Here is a 22,631-nt window from a genome sequence, read left to right as displayed (position 1 = left end):
TTCTGGGTTACAGGGTTCATTTATTAAATAAGGGCAAACAAAGAATATCTTTCACAAAACAATTCAAGTAATACGAATTTTTTTACAACATCATTTTGAATATTTAGAAAAATATCCCAAATTATAAATGAGAGAGCACTTAATTGTTTACACTGCACAATAAAATTATAAAACAATGTGTAAACCCAAGGATGTAGAAGGAGTGATGAAAATTGTTTTATTTTTAATAAAGTAAAAAATGCACACACTCTAATCTCTTCACATACAAAATATTTCTTTTTAATCAAAAAATACTCTATTTCTAATGAAGTGAAAAGTATGTAGAAAATATAAATAATTTCAAGTAAAACATCACTTAGTGGCAGGTTCCGTAAATTAAAGTACACATGGAATACATGACATGGAATTTCGGCTAAATGCAACTGAAAATAAAATAAGGACAAAAAAGTTTTGTATATTATATATACATAAAAGTTAAACATCACAGATTTAAAAAGGTTGCTCCATAAACGGCCAACATTATAAAAGATTGTTGCCACATACAAAATGATATCTTCCAATAACACTGTATTGAACATTTAATACTGACAAAAATGATCGTTAAAATTGTAAAAACATCATTCAATATCATTTAATCACAAAATATCTTGCTTGGCAAACCAAGTTAATGAAGCCACGGTCCTCAGATGAATATAACCTAAACTACTATTTTATGATGCACAAACATTTATTTAAAAGTTGAAAAAGTGTACAATAATACTGCCATGTAACCATATCAAACTTCGAATATCTAATGTTGGCATGTATGTAGTTTTCTTTCAACTCTATTTTTATTATGAATCTATAAACAACACAGAAACACCATTAAAATGGTTTAGAATAAACTATATTTTTCCTAGTAATCTGTAAATGCCATTCTCTCTGAAAGCAGAAAAATGGATCACAATAATGTTTACACACATCCAAAAATGTAAATAAACTTTTTTACACACCGGAGATCTACCATATAAACACACCACTGTTAAAATATATCTGAACATAGGTAAACTACTCAAAATAATAATAAGTCTGTCTTTTGGGTACAATTCTACTGGCAGTGAATGAAAATATCCATTTCAACTTCAACTTCATAGGTTTCATTGTGATTATCTGGATACAGCACCATGTTTGGATTGAGATTTCTTTTGTGTTTTTGTTTCAATTTTCTCCAGCAACTTCTGAATCATATCATTGAGCTCGGCCTGCAATACCAAAAAGTTATTTATAGTGATACATCCTGAGAAATTCAACTCATGCAGTATTGCTACACAGTTTAACAAAGCAATTCAAACTTGGAGTCAAATTAACTTAAGCCATTTTAACTGAAATACACTTGTAAATTTCCATGCCTACTCAAATTCAAGACTTGTTTTGACATCTCTGCATCACCTTAAAATGGATTACAAGTCAATGCAAAAACATAGAATTCATTCCTTTCCAGAAAAGCTGAATGCGATTCATTCTGCACAGCATTTCCCTACTACAGAGAGCAGTATAAATAGAAAAAATGTCTTTCAGCAAAGCTTAAAGAACCTCATTAAGAGGAGTACAAACAATGGAGATAACTCATAACAATAAAAAAGCACTTACTTGGTCATAAGTATACATCAGCTTGCAGTACTTCACATGATTCTTTTTCTTGGTCAAAAGTTCAACAGCATGCTGCAAACAGTAGACACACTCCTCATTGGAGTCCGTGACCTATAGGGAAATTTATAAAATTAAAAAATTAAATATGTAATATGCATATAAAAAAATTTTTCCAGAAATAAAATGGGTAAGGTTGACACATATGGCCTATAATTTAAGGTACTTTCCCAGAAATTTTCCTATTTTTTGCTGCAAATAATCAAACACACTTATGCTAAGTACAGCACAATATATAGGCCAGGCAAATGAAATGAATTGCAGGTGGTAAAATGTCCCTTTAAAACCCATCAAAATCACATTTTTTTCCTCTTAATGAATTCTTATTCTCTGGGTTAATGAAAAAAATGCTGAAAGTGATTCAAGAAGAAGTGGGTCCTTAGAAAAATGATAATGTATTACGTAGTTGTTGTAGACGTCTGTTTTTCAACTTCTACATCACATTAGTAAATAACTTAGGTAACTTGAGTAAACACACAAAAAATAAATACAATTACATTTCTTGAAGTTGAGTTCATGTCAATCAGATCAGTTCCATGTGTTCATACATTTTCTAGGGGACACAACCACAATTTTTAAATAACTTTCTACACATGAATTTGACCTACTTTAGGTTACCAGAGTTCTATGAGAACTCCCGTTAAGGATGACGACTGTAACATTTGAAACCATACTGAAATATCTCAAAATTAAAATAAAAACTCATGGTAGCATCCTAAATACTAATTGTAATCAGATTTTTTCTTGATTCAGTATGTTCCTTTTACCATGTTAAATTTTCAGACATTACCAACTAAATTACTACGGATATTTAGCAACTCCGCGTTCAAGTTGAAAAAGAGGCTATGTTTCACTGATGTATTATAGGAAGCAGTTTACAGAAACATTAACCTGGTTAAGGCAGTCCCTTTTAAAGAAGGAGGGTTAACAAAATTCCATTGTACATTTTTCTACACTGAGTAGACCTACAAACAGATGTTTGATCTTACCAATGAAATATAAAGATTTGCTCGGCATATTTCACACTCATAATCTCCATCATCATCTCGAGCTGAGCGTGGTCCTTTACGATTTCTCTTAACAGGTTGCTGAGGCAATCGCTCACATGATTTCAATCCCAGGGAGAGCAGTTGCTTACGCTTCTCCAACTCATTTTCACGGATACGGAATATCATTGGAAGCACCTTTGAGAAAAAGTCAGCCATAGTTAATTTTTTTGCAAAACAAATGCCTCTTTTGACTTCATTTATTCTTACTGCCACATCATTACCTGCTTAAGGACATCCACATGAGACTTGGGGTCGGTGGCTACGCGGAACAAAAACCTCTCTAAGGAAAACATAGAGGGCTCACAGCTATCTTTAATATCCTATGGAAAAAGATCACAAATACTCATTAATCATCAAAAGAGATATACTAATGAATCAAAAAACAAACACAAATGCTAAAACACAATGAAAACCGCTCATAACGAGTACCACTAAACCATGATTTAATGTGAGTCTCATCTTGTCCCCCTGAGTCATAACATTATGACTTTGATTCCTAACTGTGGGAAACCATTGGGCAACAATTTATCATGATGTACTGATCGATAAATATTATAGTCTATATGCACAACCCTATGGTATACAGGCTATATAGCAAAACTTCAAGCAATCAACATGGGCAGCAACACAATATTGTGTCCCAGAGAATTATTCCATACAATATGTATATGGTCAAACGGTGAGTGGTATATTAGATTAAAATGTTTTTTCTTTGTTTACCAAGAGGTTTCCCACAATAGTAATGTGGGTTACTGAAAACAAGGGTATAACTTTTGTCACCGAGACCCATGTTATAACTGGATTTTACACAGTACTAACAATAAAAAATATGTATATTGTTATAATTAATACAATGTTCAATATTGAAATTTTTTGTTGTAATACACAGTATGTTGTGATTTGTGAAACATAAGTTGAGATAAAAAGACTAACATTCACTAATTAAAATTAATAATTATTAATCTTTCCATAGATTTTGACATAAAAACAATCCCCAAGAAAAGAAAATCACCTACAAATACAAAATAAAAAAATAAAGCAAAATTCATTATGAGATCATCTCATGCTACCTGAAATAGAAGCACAAAAAATTACCTTGAATACTTCTTCAGCAGTAGAGAGCCATCCAGGCTGAGAGAAATATACACTTTCTGATACAAGATAGCCAGCACAAATGCTTGAAGTAAATGCACGTGGAAAGACTAGGATAAACTGGCCAGGCTCCTGAACAGTGCGGCAGAGGGAAACTCCATTTTTCACCAGTAAATTTGGAGGAACCTATGCAAAAAGAAAAGCCCAATCTGAATAACTGATACAATGGTAGCTTACAGCGCTGACTAATCACCAAGGTTTTACTTAATATTATACCTACCATTGCAGTATCAGATGGCAGCCATATAGTTTTATTTTTACAATACCTTGGAACTAACTTTGTCATAGCAGCACAGAAAGAATCGCTCTGGCTGTGAGGTATTCCATACCTGAGTACAATAAATCAAAAGCAACAATTTGTAAATGGGAACAAAAATGATAGCACAAGTAAATAAAAAGAGAATGCCACTGAATAAATGTATGCACTGTTCATTTAATACAGGAACTTGAAAAATCGTGGAAGTGAAATGGCCACAGCAAAATGCTTAAAAATCTTCCTTTAACCTTTCTTTACAATAACACTGTTAGACCCGCACATAAATAGCATACTTTAACAAAAAAGTTGTTTCACTCACCAAATTTTACTTGCACCAGTGTGAAGATATTCAACCCAAGGGAGGCCATGGGGATCTCTATACCAACAGCAAGTGGTGAAAAGCATGCCCACATGAAGTGTTGGAACAGTGACACCTGTAACCAAGTTAATGATACCATGCATCTGATAACAAGCTTTACGCCATTTCTAGAGACAAATCCTGTAAGGAAAAAAACTATCAACAAAGAGATGCAAATGATATACGCACTAAAATAACACTTACCCATGACAGGCCCCATACTTCGAAGAATAGAGCCACTGTTGTTTGTGAAAACTTTGAGATTCCAAGGGTGGCGAGCCAGAGGACTTCCTTTCGTACAAGGGAAGCCATAGCCCCAAACACTTGAATCAATGCTACCAGAGTGAACACAAACATGATGGTTCCGACCTGTCACATGACGCCAATACTCAGTTTCGACATCAGTGGCACTTGGTTCGGGCTGTTTGAACCAAGTTGCCATTGTGTTTCGTGCAATACGGTAAAAAGCATTCAGAGCCATACTCCTTCCCTGTAAATTAAGAAAAATAAAGTATTGCATGAGAAATGAAATAAAGAAAATAAATACTTCATATGACATGAAAATAAATGAGTTTTTGAGACACATTTATAATGAAAAAACATTTAACTCTGACATAAAATGCAATGGAAAACCCATATAAACGGGAGAGACTTGGATTTTTGCTTCAATATTCTTCCATGAAAAGATAAGAAAAATAGTTTAACCCATTTAAGCCCAAGCGGTCGAAAACGACCAGTGTATCATTTTATCCCAAGCGGTCGAAAACGACCTTGGGGGATTTTTTTTGTTCTACGCGCCGGCAACCCACCGATGTACCTACAATGTAACTTAAATGTAACATTTGACTTCTCGGAACTATGTGGGGTTGAGATCTCGCAATTTAGTCAGTGTGGTAGAGAGATCGGCCTCGTGAACTTCGGGAAGTCTATTCTACATTGGCATGTCAGTAAAAATGTCTCGGTAAGTTTTCCATTTTTTATTTAAGCACTAAAAAAACATGTATTTCATAAAATAGATAGCCTGTTTTATTGTATACCAGCGAATTACATGTTTATCTAGAGTCATATTGAGCCTAGAGCCTATTTATCTATGAGTGGTCGTTTTCGACCACTTGGGATAATGCATGCTCTGCTTGCTTATTTTCCGTAGCGAATCGTGAGATGAAGGATTCGTTGTCCCGATGTTTTTGCCGATGGGTTTAAGACTGCCCGCCACTCTGAAAGATTAAAACTCTGTAAATGCTTAGTTGCATATTTTTATTTTCGTACAGCCTATTATTTTTATGTTCCTATGTTCATACACCTACAGCTATGTACCTACGTGTTTTCTGTTCTGTTTAGAGGGAAATGCCTCACCACCGCAGAAATAATAGAGGAGTGTGAGCGCTTGAGTGAGGATGATATTCCTGATTCAATTTATATATTGCCTCCTATCCAAACATGTGATGAAACTGATGAAGATTCTGGAGATGAGGACGATTTTGACCCCAATAGATTGAATCGTAACCAGTTAACGGCTCCGGCGGAAGTGCGTTTCAGTGACCGTGAGGATAGGAGTGATGACATACCACATGACGAAAGTGCAAGTGCTTTTAAGAAGCTTAAAGTATGTGAATGGGTCCACGGAGATATTAGTGATGTGGAATCTATACCAGTGCCTGAAGAAAAATGTTTTCTCCCTCCTCTCACGATCTCGGAACACTCCGAGGCAATTGACTTCCTGAAACTATTTCTCAATGAAGAAATTGTCGAAGGTTTGGTGAAACACACTTCAATGTATTCTTCCCAGAAAAACAGTTCCCTCCTTGTGAATCATGATGATATGTACGCGTTCATAGGGATTTTAATTCTATCGGGTTATAATTCATGCCCTCGCCGAAGAATGTATTGGGAAAATAGAGCCGACACCGAAAATGCGCTAGTGAAAAACACCATGAGACGGAATCAATTCGATGAACTATTTCGCCATTTTCACGCTTGTGATAATTTGAATTTGGACGCCAATGATAAGTTTGCTAAGGTTAGACCACTTGTAAGTAAAGTCAATTAACGTTTCATACGATTTGCTCCATTAGAGAGTTTTGCATCAATTGATGAATCTATGATCAGGTACTTTGGAAAGCATTCCTGCAAACAGTTTTTGAAGGGAAAGCCGGTACGTTTTGGTTATAAAGCATGGTCATTGGCTTTGAAATCAGGGTATTGTCTTCAATTTATGTTATATCAGGGAAAAGATACTTCAAATGGTGAGAACAAGAAAGAATTTGGCTTGGGAGGGTCCGTTATTTTCAGTTTTGTAGATTTATTGGAGAGTTCATACCCCGGATTTAAATTTTCCTTGTTCTTTGACAATTTTTTTACCAGCTCTAAAGTAATTTCACAACTCTCAGAAAGAGAATTAGGTGCTACTGGTACTGTACGTGAAAATCGAACGGAAAAATGCACCATCACGTCAAAGAAGGACATGAAAAAAATGGAAAGAGGAACAATTGACAAACGCGTTGAAAAAGGAAGAAATATTATCGCAGTGGAATGGAAAGATAATAATGCAGCTTTACTTATGTCAAACCAATTTGGTGTAGAGCCTTTATCGAAAGCAACGCGGTATTCCTTGAAGGAGAAACGAAAAATTGAGATTCCTGAGCCAAATATAATTAAAATGTACAACAGATATATGGGTGGAGTGGATCAAATGGATAACCATATTTCCAATTATCAGATAGGAATGCGCGGTAAAAAATGGTACATGCCTATTCTGTTCTGGACCATTGATGTTTGCGTGAACAATGCATGGCTTCTTAGTAAATCGTATGGGTGTAGATGGGATAAGCTAGAGTTTTTACGTCAGGCTGTGGATTCACTCTGCAAAACCCATGGTACAAAACGAAAGGTCAGTGGTCCATTTAAAAAAAATAGAGTAAGTCAATGTCAGAAAGAGTTAGGGAGGCATTTAGTGGTAACTGCTCAACCAAGAAGAAACTGTGTTCATTGTAAAAACAAAACTGCGAATGCATGTGAAACGTGTAATGTCCCCTTACATGATAAATGCTTCATTCCATTCCACACTTAAATGATTATTATGAATGCCTGTTAATATTTAAACATTGTTTGAAATAAATAAAGTCAGAGGCTTGAAAATTTAATTTAAAAATGAGTTATGTTATTTGTGAGCTAAAGAAAAAGATAAGGGATCAGTGGGAGCTGACAATGAGTAAATTTATGTCCCATTATCCCAAGTGGTCGTTTTCGACCTCACCAGATAAACAATTTTAACGGTTAAAATTGTAAATGTTGTTTGTTTATTTGCCACTTGTGTGACATTTTAATGCAAATTTAACATCCAAAACACTAAAAAAACATTTTTGGAATTGTGGGCATTTGGAGGTATTATCGAGTCCAGAATTGTGGGCTTAAATGGGTTAATATTGTCAGAAGTTATGCAAATTTATTGTTTTCAACTCAAAAAAGAAAAAAATGTTTGAATAAACCAAATTAAACTTAAATCAAGTTTATGCAATTTGAAAACTAGATTGACATGAATTTCATACTCTCAACGACTTTCTGAACCTAAACCATACCTTTCTATGCTCTTTCAAGATTTTAGCCAATTCAAGAAAAATTGCAGTTTGGTACATTAGGCACCACAAATGTATAATTTAATTGCAATTTGAATACGTACAATTTTAATTCTTTTACTTGTAAAAAGAACATTATAAGCTGCTTAACATGCTTCCAGCAAAATTATTTAATTACATATTTTTGAAAAATGAAAAGCCTTCTCAAGCATAGTTCATAAGAAAAATTTGTCCAAATTTAGATTTTGTTTATTCTCTGCCATTAAAATTATGTGGGTATGATCTGTTTATACCTTCTGTATGAATGTAAACCTTGAATTGATTCTTTAGTGTGTGATACAATCTATCATTGTTCAGTCACTTTTCTTATTCATATGTATATGTTTTTGTGAACTTTCCCCATTTTCTTGTTCCAGGTCTAGTTGTGCATTGAAAGGAAGTTGTTGTTGATATATGGAAGGTAATATCTATTTATGTATTTTCTGTCGAATTTAATGTCTGTTGTAGTTCTTTGGAATTTCATATGATGTCTTATTGTTTATTAAATGTTAAAGCAATCTAAATTTCTATTTCTGCAAAATCTTTAGGACCTTGCGGGCTAATGACAATAAACCCATATTATCACTATTAGCAAAAAATAAGCACAGAAATGCAAGAAAAGGCTTGAAATGAGAAAAATATCTCTCAAAAGGAATTCCCAAGGAAAAAGCCTTGTATCCCTCACAAGGTCAAGGGAATTATACATTTAAAAACAGAATATCTCATTACTTCACTAGATCTTAGAAACTACGTAGTTCAGTGAGTGAAATGGACATACCATACAGAACTTAATATCAGCATAAATACAGCTGCAAAACCACTCTTTTTGCTCAAATTGTGAGAAAAATCCACAGAGAAAAAATCGTTTGCCTTGACCAGGATTCGAACCTGGATCTCCCTATTTCCCAATTGAGGAATCCAAGTTCAGGTTCGAATTTTGGTGAAGGCGAATGATTTTTTCACTGTGGCTTTGAATTTGTGCATTGTGCATTTGTGCATTGCAGGTGACTCCCGTAAAAGTTATCACCGTGGCTGGTCCCGGTATACTTAAAATTACTCTTTTAGCTCACAGGTTTTCGATTAAAGTATCACAGCACCACCAAAACATATAATTATTTACAGTAACTCACCTTGACAATGCATTCATCAAATTCATCCGAGCCATCTCCTTCGGAATCATCATCATTGCTCTGTCCCTCTAGATTAAGTGGCTGATTCTCTCGATCACCCCATTCCTTTTCAATATCATCAAAAAGCTTTTGCCTTTCATCTGAAAACAAATGTTATAACTATGATAAAAATGTAAACCTCACACGAGTACAAAGTGAATGATTACAATCAATAGCTGCCAACCTACATTTCATATCAGTGGGAATATAACATGAAGAACATATGACTAAAATATACATATGACAATAAAGATAGTTACCTGGAGAAAGAGTATCATATGGGAGAAGGTATTTACAATATATATCATCCAATTTAGTCACTCTATCTTGAGCCAACTTTGGAATTCGCATACCATCAGCTACTCTTTGCCACTTTTTCTTTTCAATCACCTCCTTGAGACCACCAAAGCTTTGAACTGTTTGGTAAAGTCGAGGCAAATCGATTTCCATGCCACCAATCTGAAAGAAAATAGATGTGTAAAGCATTAAATTAAATACAAAAGCCTTAGGAGAATTTAAGGCCTCAAATCCCAACAAATGTCAGACAAGAAGGCAATCAACTTCAATCTCAATGGAAGGGGGAAATTATTTACCCATGGAGGATGAGTGAATGAAATACTTTGGGTCCTCAAGTATTTCTTGATCACCATCATCTCCTTCACATTTGGTCCCCATCTGTGCAACATTTTATGCACATATTGATTGTAAGCTGTAAACCTCATATCATCACTGACTTGGCAATCAGGCTGAAATAAATGAGAGTACATAATGTATGCAGGTATTAATTCACCAAAGTTTAAAAATTATTCAAGCTAAGTATAGTTATCAGTACATGAAAATCAATGTTTAACAGGTAAGGGAAAACAAACCATAATATTTCTAATCATGGAAGTGTGCAAAAATCTAACCAAAGCATAGAAAAAAATTCTTTAAATTTAAGATAAATATATGCAGGCACATACAAAAAGTTATCACACAAAAAATGTTCATGATTTATTAGTTAACAAACACAAGTAACAGAAAAAGGAAACTTAAAAAACTTTTAACAACCAGCATACATTTATTGCATTACTTTCTAAGAGAAAGACTTGAGATATGTTACACATTTTGTGTGGGGCTTTCATTAACACCAGCCAGCTAATTGGTCAACTAAATTCCTTTATGAATATCATCCACATAACCATTTACCCTGACAAATGTTAACAATTAAAACTTTCACCGAAAAAAGTCGATTTATCTTAAAAAATATTCAACCATAAGACGTGAGCAACATTGGTGCAGACTAAGTGCCTAACACTGATTCTTTCCCTAATTTTTACACTTTGGGTTTGAACGGTCGATGAAAACTTCTAGTCGGGAATATTTACGAACATAATTCCAATCATATTACTAGAAAACCGAAGTCTGAATACCTATACTGAATACAGAAAAATTTCCATTACCTAAATAACAACAGGCATATCTAAAACACCATCAGAAACAATCTAGCGAACTTCATTTACATCTTGAGCAGAAGGTATAACACATAATTATTATTATTATCGAAATGAATTCAAGCCAGTAAATCTCAAAACATAAAACATCAGGGAAGTATGAATAGCAGCATCAAAAAATTAATGCTGCTATTCATATTAATGCACGTACTTACCTTGAAGTTTGTAGGTGGAACAACTCTGCACAATCCAAATTTCTCGGCAATTGGTCTTATGCGCTCAATAAATTCCATTGGATCTTGGAATTCTTTTTCCGTAGGATAAAATGTTGGTGCCTCTACCATACGAGGACTTCCTGCATTAGGGAAAGTAGCAATGGGATTTGGGTGATTGGTGAGAGGCACAGATGAAGATGACCCTCCCATCACTGATGAGGATCCCTCACTTTCATTCGCTGAAGACAATGATGCCCTCCCCTTTGCTTTAGGCTGCGATCTAGAAGTAAAACGACCACGAATTAATTATTTACAGACAAAAATAATGCAACTTGATAATATTAACCTTTCAAATCTTAATCATTTTCACAGGTATTTATCTACAAATTTTTGATTCATCATTTTCCATCAATTTTAACAGTAACAACACATTCCTAAGTATAATAGGGTAGTTTCCTTCATCAAAGAAAACGAAAGGCATTGATTGCGATTCCTTACCCACCATTAGTGTATTCATAATACACAAATTATTTGGTTTTTGAAATACCGGTTTAGACGAATGGCAAGGGTCAAATTTTATCCTCATTTGAAAAAGGCCAGATTGGCGCCCATGCGATTCCACTCCACGTGACATCACAGGGACCTAGTTTCTACACGAGAGGATAGGAGTTATACATCGTCTGAGGTTACCAATGCATGCATGAGGCACAGAGCTCAGGGAAACATGTCTTAATAATCACCTATTAAAACTGGCTAAGGTCGGAAAGTTTTCTTCGTTTGATAAGGTATTAATAAACCTTTTTTAAGCCAAGCGCTACCTTTCAGCAAGGTACTCAGCTACCCGCTGGCAGCCTGCGACGTATCAGCGCTAAGCCTCGCCTCAAGGTCACCTCACCGGGCAGGAGGGGGAACCAGAAATACGACGTACGGAGATATTTCCCGGCATTCATACTTGAGCGTCGCGTTTTCGCGCGCTTGAAAATTTTCACTTTTCATTTAATCACGAAAAATAGATATTGTCATTTAAAAATCTAAAAGCGTTAAATACGTACTACAGGAGTAATAATCTTTCGATTAAGGCAATAAAAAAATAATAGGAAACCACCCTATTAGGGTTTCATACTAATGCCCAATGTCCCAAATCAAAGAGCTACATTAACAATATCAAATACATATAAATTTTCACGGCTTTTATTTTTAGCTTTGCAGTTTGGTGGTTATTGCATACACCACCAATCATTTTTAGGTGGACGGTGCTTCAATGTATACCTCATAAATTAACTTTTTGATTGCTACACTGTGAGCAGTTCACTAGGGAATTTCACAGTATGGACCTCAGAAGAACAAAGGTTTTACCATCCAGTTCCAGGACTACCACTACTCCAGTCTTCAAAGTCTATATTTTTACAACTTTTTTGTCTATATATATTGAAAATGCTAAAATCAAATTATCATAAAAACACAAAAATTAATGATAGTAAAAACAGGATTCCATAAAATAAATGCAAATGTCCAAAGATGAGTCTGAGTGGAAGGGGTACATCAACAATATTGATTTTAGATAATGATAACAAGAATGATAAATAATGGGCCTACACATTTAATTTGAGAAAAATACAAATTCATTTACAAACACCAATGCAATAAAAAGAGCGGAACAACACAATTTTAACTGTTTCACAGAACATCATGTGCTTTAAAATATGTATCCACAAATTTAATATGTATTCTCCACTTATGCTAATATTGGGATGCAAAACATATGTTAAAAATTATGCAAAATATTTGGTAAAACTAGAGAGCAAGTATCAAGCAAGTATGGAAAACCCATATTTATGGATATACATAATTAACAAGGCCACATTATGATTTCTTAGGACTGAAGAGCAATATAAATGTCTCTGATATCCATTAGAATTCATTCAGAGATTGGAAGCCAAGCTACAGGTTATACATGCTCAGATGATGATGGGAAGATATACCAAAATAGAACACACAAATAATATCGAGCCATCAAATTAATTCATGCTTACCACTCCTATCCATATCCTAATAAATTGATACAGTAGACTCTCCTTAATATGAACAACATTATTACTAAGCAAATCGTTGATCCAGACAATAAGGCCTATCCTATTTATAGCAAAAGAAGGTTATTATGAAATTACGAATCTCAGTCCCAGTCCCGGTGGTTACAAAATGAACTTTATTACGAAGTTTCACGAAAAAGCAACGGCATTTAGGTGGATATACACTACGCTATGTTATCATCATTGATCTATGCTTAAGTTCTCTTCTTCTTGAACTGTGCACAAGAGCGTCAATCAGAACAATTTTAACTGTTTCACAGAACATCATGTGCTTTAAAATATATATCCACATTTTTAATATGTTTTCTCCAATTATGCTAATATTGGGATGCAAAACATATGTTAAAAATTATGCAAAATATTTGGTAAAATTAGAGCAAGTATCGGCATATCATTAGTTTTATGGATAACCCATATTTATGGATATAAATAATTAACAAGGCCACGTTATGATTTCTTAGGTCTCAATTATTTAGGTCAATCTTTCTTCAGTAGGAGATACATTCAATATGCACGCATCATCACATAATAAGCTTCATTCCTGTGGAATTATGGTGACCCACTCATTAACACTCCTAAATTACAATCAGTATATCCTCTTCCTACGCACACTGGGTTTACGAACTTTCAGAGATATGGACATTCGAAAAATTCAAGGACGCCCGAAATTTCAAACTTTGCGCTTTTAGAGTTTGCCGATGTGACACGACGTGGTTTAGAGGAAGGAACTTGCACTTTGGGCATAATCTGAACAAAGTATCATTCGGCTACGTTGCAAGCTAGATCAGTTCGTCACGATCATGAGTTAACGCTCAATTGTGATGCAGTGTTGCATTATGCACGATAACCACTCTCCTCGATGTGTTGTATAGGTTTATCAACTTACAAGCATCGTCTCAGAATGCATCTTCTTCATAAATCAAGGAATCTTGCATATTTTAATCGTGTATATAATGACTTGACTTTGAAGGGCGGGAGATTGAAGAGACAAGAAATTTTGACAAAGTATGTTTTTTTTCTTACAATGATTCCTAAAAGAAACGTTCATATGAACTTCATTATCACGAACCTCCAGTTTTTTGGTCCCGTGAACTTCATAATAACGAGAGTCTACAGTATCCTAAAAAAAAAAACCCACACCCATTTATCGTTGGCTAATTTCCTCATAACATTTTAAGTGATGAAAATGCTTACCTTTTACTAGTGGAAGCTTTAGAACTTGATGGCCCAGCTGCAGAATGATCAGCACTTTCCTTTGACTTGGCAGTCGCTTTAGTTGGTTTCGTCGTAGTAGTGGTTTCTTTTGTAGTAGTATTAGAACTTGGCCAAACAGTATCTACTTTTTCATTGTCAGTCTGAGTTGATGTCACACACAGTGTGGGACCTTTGCCAGCAGTACCATCAACTGAGGCAACTGGACGAGGCCTTGTCGTGGGTTGTACTGTGCCAACAGGAGGAGGTACAGATGGACGAGACAAAGGAGATTGCTGTTGAGTCAATAAAGGCTGTGATGCTGGGCTGACAACTGAGATAGGCAGGAGAGAAGAATGACACATGTGCTTTTGATCCGATGGAAGGCTGACAACAGCAGGATGAATATGCTGGACAGAAGACCTGAAAAAGAATGTTAATTACCAGTTAAGAATAGCAGATTAAAGAAATGTTTAATTTCAAAAGATAAAAAGAGAACATACCTGCTTGGTCCAGCAACAAATGTAGCACCTTTCACGTCTGGTAGTTCAGAAGAAAAGGTGGTTGCACCAGACGTGAGTGTTCCTGCTTGGCAATGAATGGTAGGGGCAAACTGGGGAGGATCAGTCACCAATTCAGCATGCATAATCACACGTTGATTGGGCCCAGTGGGACCTTCTGTTCCTAGCTTCACAGTGACTCCACGGATGAGCTGGTTAGATGATATGGATGTTGTCGGTGATCCAATTATTGCTGTCTGATTCACCATTGGAGTAGGACGAAGAGGAATGTAAAACAGATGACCTTCTGAAGTTGCATGGGTTTGTTTTTGACTTGTTGATGTCTCCACGGTTATACTTTGACCTTTATCATTCGCATCGCTGTTATCTGTCTGAGTGGAGCACTCGGTGCTTCTCATTTCTGGGAGGATGACTACCGGAGTAGGAGATGAGGTGGATAAACCAATATCTTTAGAGGTGCTGGGAATATAAATGGGGACAGAGATAGGGGGAGACTTGGTGTTGCGTGTGAGAGATTCATCTAGATTAACTTGAACTGCAATTGAAGTCGTGCAGGTTGGATTTTTGATAACATTATCATTGCCTCCACCACACACAGGACTATCGGGAGTGAATGACTTAGATATGTGAGCGATCCCTGCAGAGACAGACTTAGCACCAGGTGACCCAACTTCACTGCACACAAAAGATGAGCTCTCAGATGAGGAAGATGAATGGCGGTGGTGGAGCTTATCTGGTGAGGTATTTGTACCTCCATCCTTAGTTTTTCTTCGGAAAGGAGTGGAAATTGGAGTAGCTTCCCTATCTTCTGTTTCAAATGCATAAACACTGCTCTCATTTTCCGGGGAAAATGCACCCACACTTGGTGTACGACGAATTAAGCATTCCTTAGGCTTTCTCACAGTAAAATTGTTCCCTCCTTTAAGAATTATTGGCTTCTTTTCAGGAGTAGATGTCATCATCCCATGCTCCCCAGGACTTCGCTGGTTTTTCAAAACTTCACTTTTGATCACAGACAAAGCAATCTCATCCGAGCTGGAAGAACTGTTCAGCAGAAAAATTTGAGATGATTCATTACTAGGGCTCTTTAAAACTTGCTGCGTAACTTTACCAGGTGAAACAGCAGTGGGAGATGGACTTTTAGAAGACTTTGGCGGCAAAACAACAGGTTCATCCACAATAGCCTTCATTTTTGCATCATGCTTCATTCTGAAATTCCTCAAACTACTTGTTTTTTTCAATCCTGAGACTATTCCTCCAATTTTACTTTTTGTTGGGCTTTTCTTGGTCTCTACCTTGGGCTTAGATGGAGGAGAGCTGGCTTTACTGCTCTGGGATGGTACACTGGAGGAGGGTTCTTTAACCACATTATCCTCAACCTTTGACAATAATTCTGCAATTACAGGAGTTTTTTCAGATGGGCCAACTGCATCCACCTTTGGCTTAATAGAGGGCTTATCATTTTTTAAGGGAATAACATCTCTTCGCTGCACAAGTTTGGATGCTAAATGGGCTGAATTACTTAAGCTTAAAGTTCTATCTTCCCTGAATTTATTAGTTTTTGACCCGTAAGGGTCTGGGATTTTAGGTAAGCCTTTATGCATCCCACGATTATAAAAGGTTTGTAGAGGTATTCCTATGCCTTTCTCCACACTTTCTAGAGTTGAGCTGACTTGAGAACTGACCTGGGGTTTCCTATCTGCTACACTATCCTCAATTGTCACACGACCCACATCAACGTCTGTCAACATCGATTCCCGTATATTATCAAACTCAATTTTATTAGCCTGCAAATCACTATCCTCATGTTTTTCTTCTTCCACTACTGTTCTTTCACTAACTAACAACCACTTTTCAATTTCTTCCACTGTCTTGCTGACTTTCCGCCTCACTTCATTGTCAGCACATTCAATGTCATTGACGGAATCCACATCTGTTCCAAACACTGAAGTATTGTGCACACTTTCAGCATTCATCCCTTCCTCTAAACACTTCTTTGAGTCCTTGGAAGGTGAATCCACATCTTTAGCCTTCTGCTCTTCACTTATAACAGTGTGACTTAAGCTGGTTCCCTCTCCATGAATAGGGCAGGAAGAACTGGTGGCAGGGGTGAGCTTACCAGGAATTGTTACCCACGATTTACAGCTGCAGGTAAACACTCCAGGTATAGAAATGAGAGGTACTTTTGGTATATTAAGAGAGGAAAATGATCCCGTAGCAATTGCTTCAGTCTTTTTCACCGCAACATCCACAGGGGAAGATTCCAAGCTCTTAGACTCAGGGGCCTTACTTGAGGGAGAAACACCATCGATTAATTCACTGGATGGGACTTTTTTGACTAACACCAATCCCCCATGAGCCTGCTTTTCAATGCTAAAAAGTTTACTTTTCTCGCACATCTTATCACAACGAATTTCAACTGGCTGACGATGCTTTACACCCATCTCTGGAGTAGAGATAGATTTTTTGGAAGGGGGATGCTTTGTGGGTTCTTTCTTTGGCTGATGTGTGGCACTAGAGAGTTTCTTTTTCACACCAGTTTCAACCTTAGCTAACTCAACAGGCACTTCTGTATCAGATATCAAAGAACAAGCAGCATCCTTTTTCATTGATTGTAAAGCTTCATCCACATTGCTTCCAACAGCAGAAAACTTTTCCAAATCAGGAGATTTAGATTCTGTTTTTACCGAATTATCCAATGATTCATTAAGTTTGGACATTTGGTTCGAAGATGCTTTAGAAGCCGAATCGGCAGTGACATTACATTTAAACTTCTTTGAATCGCTCTGACCAGGGACTCTCTCAGAGGACTCAAGAGGCCTCTTCCCATCTAATTTAGGAATATTGAGAATAGCATCTTTTGATATTTCACTAACACTTACTTCTTTGGCTTTACATTTGACAACACCACTACCTTTTGGAGTGGAAACATTCCCACTTTCATCGACAGACTTTTTCCTCTGAGGCTTTTCCTCTACTTTTGATGGCAGGTCTGTAGTTGCATTGCCAGGAAGATCGGTAGTCTTTGAAGTTTTTTCATTCCTTGTTATCCTCTTCAAAACATCATCACCTACTGCTGAGGATTCAGCTTTTTTAAGTAATACATTATGAGGGGATTCATTCACTTTTGGAGGCTCAGCATCTTTTAATACTGGAAGCTTGACTGCTTTTTCATTTTCAATGGCCACAGGTTTGGCTATTTTTGGACTATCTCCCTCAGGTGCACTGATTTTCAGACTCCGAGCTCGAGTAGAAATCTCATGTATCTCACTGTCGACAGATTCAGCTTTCTTGGAGGAAGAATGGCTAGCTCTTCTGTGAGTCTCTTTAGCTTTATCATCAGATTTTCTAACGATAACCTCCCTGGATGTTTCATCCACTTTCTTTGTAATATTCTTCTTATTTTTCTTCTTATCACTCTTCTTTTTTAGTCCTTCCTTACTTTTATCACTCGATTTTTTCCCAAAACCCTTGCTTTTTCTGTCACTTTTAACATTAAATTCTTTGCTTCTGTCATCATTGCTTTTGTTCTCACCTTTAACATTAAATTCTTTGCTTCTGTTTTCACCTTTAACTTCCTTGCTTCTGTCATCCTTAATTTTACTCTCACCTTTAACATCTATTTCCTTACTTCTGTCATCCTTAATTTTACTGTCACCTTTAACATTTACTTCCTTGCTTCTGTCATCCTTAATTTTGCTGTCACCTTTAACATTTACTTCTTTGCTTTTCTCATCTTTTATTTTGCTCTCACCTCTAACATTTACTTCCTTACTTTTGTCATCACTAGTTTTAACATCATCTAAAGTTTTTCCATCACTCTTTTTTCCAAAGTCTTTAAGTTTCTCAATAGTTTTCTTACTATCTTTTGATTTATCAGAAACTTTCTTGTCTCTATGGATATCATCTTTCTTTTTCACAGGATGTTTCAGTTTCTCCTCAGCCTTTTTGCTACTCTCCTTGATTTTGTCTTCTTCCTTAACAGCTATCAACTTTGACTTTTCACTTGCTTCTTTGCTGTCAGGAAGAGATTTACTTACTCCTATAGACTGCCGTAGATTCTTGACAACTTTGCGACCCAGAGGCTCTTCGTCAGAATCACTGAATTTGTCTTCAAATTGACTAGAATTATGCAGTTGATGAACTGCATCAGTTCTAGAAGCAGATTTCCGTGATGCCCGCAATGGATGAACGGACACATTTACTCCATCAGATTGCTTTGTCTTAGATTCTTCTTTGTTTTCAACAGCAATCTTGGGTGGAGTGCTGGTCTTTGGTTCATCTGATCCCTTAGTACTTAGACGAGTTGTGCGATTCAATTTCATTTTATCCTCAACATCATCTACCACAACCAATTTTCCTGAATTAGGCTGCTTCTTGGAGACATCATCAGAAGAGTCACTGCGCAAGGATCTATTCCTTGTTTGAACGTGACTGATTTCAGACTTTGGTTTTGAAATCCCCTTCTTCCCAGTGGCAGCACCAGTAATACACTTAGAATGGGCAGTTTTGTTACAAATAACTTTACCAGCATTCCTACGCATTTTCTCACGCAGAATCCTTTCCTTGTGAGATAATGTCCGTTTCTTATCTTTTCCGGAATTGCTTTTGCTGGGTTCAGCCCTCTCCCTTATATTCTTTTTCGCCTTAACATCTTGATTTCCTTCCTTAGCACTGTCACTTACTCTCCTCGTAGAAATGTCAACCTTCAATGCAGGCTTATTCTTCTCTCTTAGTGACGTAGTTTCTTTTCTTGAAGACTCACCTGAAGTCTTAGCCTTGTTCTCATTCTCAGTTTTACCTAAATAAAAAAATATTGCTATTTCATTAAATATGCTAGTAAGATACACACATAAGATCAAATAAACATGAAAGAAACTATACCTGACTTGTTGAATTTCCGAACATCAGGAAAGTCTTCAAGAGCAACCAAGTCATCTTCACCAGTATCTTCTTCTGGTGACGTCCATTTCTTTCCTATAAGCTCCATGAACACAGCAGCAGCTTCCTTTGTTTTCCGTGTGGGTCGGTGAGATATTCTTCTGAATAGAGCATGAAAATAAAATTGGAAAACTTTCTATTAATCAAAATCTAAAACAATAAAAATTGTATTGACTAAACCTGGACAACAGGCTATTTAAACCAGTGACATGGCAGCACTTTCAGCTTCCTAGCTGTTGGCCAGAGCACTCAAGAAAATAGCACTGGTGACACCAAAGCATCCGGTAATAGGGACTCAAGGCTCACTTTAATGCCTTTTTCTTTTCCTTTCTATCATTACCTGCACAGTTTAGATATGAGGTACAATTTACAGTTATGTTTAAACTTATTGATACACTCCTGATTATTGGTTTTAACTACCATTCTTCCCTTCAAGGACAAAGGTAAAATTTGCTCTCCATAGATAAAATATTTTCTAATTACTCATACAACTACTCTTTTTTTCAGGCTAAGCTTGTACTTAGTTAAGGCTGTTTTGAATTGATTTTCATTACCGTTATTGAGCATTATTTTTTTCTAAAATACATTAATAATACTTAATATTTAATAATGCTTTAACATTAATACTTTAATATTAACTTAATAACACTTATCTCACTGTCCTGTTAAAAAATAATACAAACGCAAAGCCATCATAGCTTAGCCAAAAATTACATGCTTTCATCCACATATATGAAAATGACTCATTAAAATTAAAAGTGTTATGCAAAGAAACGAATTTTTCAATGCTAACTTCTGCAACTCTTTCTTCTTTTTAATGCTACTACAGACCCTAGTCACAAGAAAAATGGGCATATACACCATTGGATGAAGTTTGCCATGAAAAAATACTCGGCTTAGCTTAGATTCAAACCCAGATCTCCCTGAGAAGAGACGATGGGTTTGTGGTGTAATTGGCTAGAATGCATGACCGGCAATCGAGAGATTCGGGTTCGAATCCCGGCTATGCCAAATACCTATTTTTTCATGGTGCCCTTCATTCATCGGTGTATATAACTTTGCACCTGTGCACGTGACTGCGTACAAAGTCACTTATTTCATGCAGTGCTTGAAGTATGCGCAATTAAGATTGTAGTTCAGAAAAAAATTATTATGTTGTGAATGTTTACAACCAGGATTCAAATTATAAAGGTCTAATTGGCTAAAAATTATTGAAAATCATGCCATGTTTATTGCTACTATATCAAATAAAAGGATTACTTTATGAGTATTAAGCACAAGTCGAATTGGCGACATCTTCAAATAACTAAAGTATGGGCAAAACATAACAGGACTAGAGTAATTGGACTCATGTCCATTATTAACTGCTTTAAGGAGAGTTAAAAGAAGACAGAACAAAACAAATTATCATTTGTAACTTGGGAAGCGAGTGCTCCAGTCATGGAATTTCTCCAAGAATGCAACCGCTCAGAAGACATTCAGTTAGAGTGATGCTAGCTCATTTTTCAGAGCGGTGATTATGTATGAGAAATAGTCGCTTATTACCTCAAATTCAAATATTTATTCTAGGTGGCTAAGAGTTTGCTGCTAGATTATCTTTAAGTCTCTATGTAGTGCTTAATTTCTCTACTCAGGGAGACTGAAAATATGCCTGCTTCCGTGCTCAGCCAGAGTTCAGTGGGAAGAGGGATTTGATGTTTTCTCCTCATTTTGACCCATAACTTTTCTTTGCATCGGCGTCAAGTTTCCTTTGCATTTTCTTCACCTACTAATAGCTGATATCTATTTTCTCTTAATTGATATCCATCACTTCATATCTAGTTTGGAACTTGAACATTTCATTTTTCATTTAAATGCCATTCACAGGTATGAGCACTTCTCTGGTAGGGGCTAACCTAAATTACGAAAATAAATTATTTATGGTTTTAACTTTTACCTTCACTTAACTAAGTCTGCGGATTAGCATTAAATATACTTCAAATTTCATTCGGCCGTTGTATGCATAGTGCTTACATTTGGAATTGACATATGTAGTGCAAAATTTGATTAAAGTTGACAGGAATATGAGTCTTTTCCTCCATTTTCAAAACTAGAGGCAATCATAAATAATCCATGCCTGGAAATGAGACAATCCATATTGGATTATTAAAAAATATTTAAGAATTTAATGCATTTAAAGTGTAATTAAAAAGTTTCCTTCTACTAGGTTCCTATTATTCTTTGGAGGAATACTTATGTGAGTAAAGGAATGGCTTGATGAAATGTTTTACAATGTTTTTTTTTCTTTGTTATGAATGCTAATGATATATGTGTAGACTGACTTTATGTTTTGTTGAGTAACTTATGATTGACATGCCTTATACCTTGACAAATGTACGTTGGTCTTTGGGCAAATAAAACATATTATAATTATTTATTATTTATCTGTGATTATTTCAGAAATAGGTAAAAGGAAATTGGAGACATATTATTTTAAAACTAAAATAAAAGGCCAATCCATATTCCCATTGCAAGAGAGATGATTGCAGAAAATGTACTAAACAAAATAACTGTATCTACAACATGTGCACAAAAGTGATTACTTCAAAATACAAATACATGGAGGTGTCTCTACTTGGATGTGATTTTTGGTATTTTGTATTGGGAAAAAGTTTTTGCAAAATTATCATTTATCAAATGATAGAAACTTTCTCTAAATAAGCATGATGTTGCGCAAGATGTCTCGTCTTTCAATCCCTAGGAACAGTTATTGATGAATAGTTCATGATATGATCCATTGAAATAGTTTAATTTGGCAAAATTGTTAATAAAATTTTTTTCAATGCAATAAAAATTGAAAAAGCCTTTATAATGTTATTTGAGAAGAAAAAAATAAAGTTTCCAGATTAAGAAGGGTGTATTTCATGCTGATAAATTTTAAGGGTCAAAATGACCCATGACCTTCCTTCTAGGTAGT

At 35.7% G+C, this 22,631-nt stretch overlaps 1 protein-coding gene across 1 annotated transcript in view; it reads right to left on the bottom strand.

Annotated features, from left to right (window-relative positions):
• Positions 1-22,631, bottom strand: part of LOC124159323 (titin homolog) — a 32,031-nt gene continuing 9,400 nt past the window's right edge. Inside the window, exons 9-23 of the mRNA XM_046535070.1 lie at positions 19,619-19,776; positions 14,717-19,535; positions 14,217-14,636; positions 10,933-11,212; positions 9,878-10,030; positions 9,545-9,743; positions 9,246-9,385; positions 4,706-4,991; positions 4,463-4,577; positions 4,108-4,216; positions 3,831-4,013; positions 2,957-3,055; positions 2,676-2,870; positions 1,630-1,740; positions 1-1,241 (exon numbers count right to left, since the gene is read on the bottom strand). Of these exons, the coding sequence (XP_046391026.1) occupies positions 1,146-1,241; positions 1,630-1,740; positions 2,676-2,870; positions 2,957-3,055; positions 3,831-4,013; positions 4,108-4,216; positions 4,463-4,577; positions 4,706-4,991; positions 9,246-9,385; positions 9,545-9,743; positions 9,878-10,030; positions 10,933-11,212; positions 14,217-14,636; positions 14,717-19,535; positions 19,619-19,776 (7,363 nt within the window). The 3' untranslated portion in view covers positions 1-1,145. The remainder of the gene's footprint in view (positions 1,242-1,629; positions 1,741-2,675; positions 2,871-2,956; positions 3,056-3,830; positions 4,014-4,107; positions 4,217-4,462; positions 4,578-4,705; positions 4,992-9,245; positions 9,386-9,544; positions 9,744-9,877; positions 10,031-10,932; positions 11,213-14,216; positions 14,637-14,716; positions 19,536-19,618; positions 19,777-22,631) is intronic.

Source organism: Ischnura elegans, chromosome 1 (assembly GCF_921293095.1).
Source record: "Ischnura elegans chromosome 1, ioIscEleg1.1, whole genome shotgun sequence".
Lineage (NCBI taxonomy): Eukaryota > Metazoa > Arthropoda > Insecta > Odonata > Coenagrionidae > Ischnura > Ischnura elegans.
This window is presented reverse-complemented; position numbering and strand designations above follow the sequence as displayed.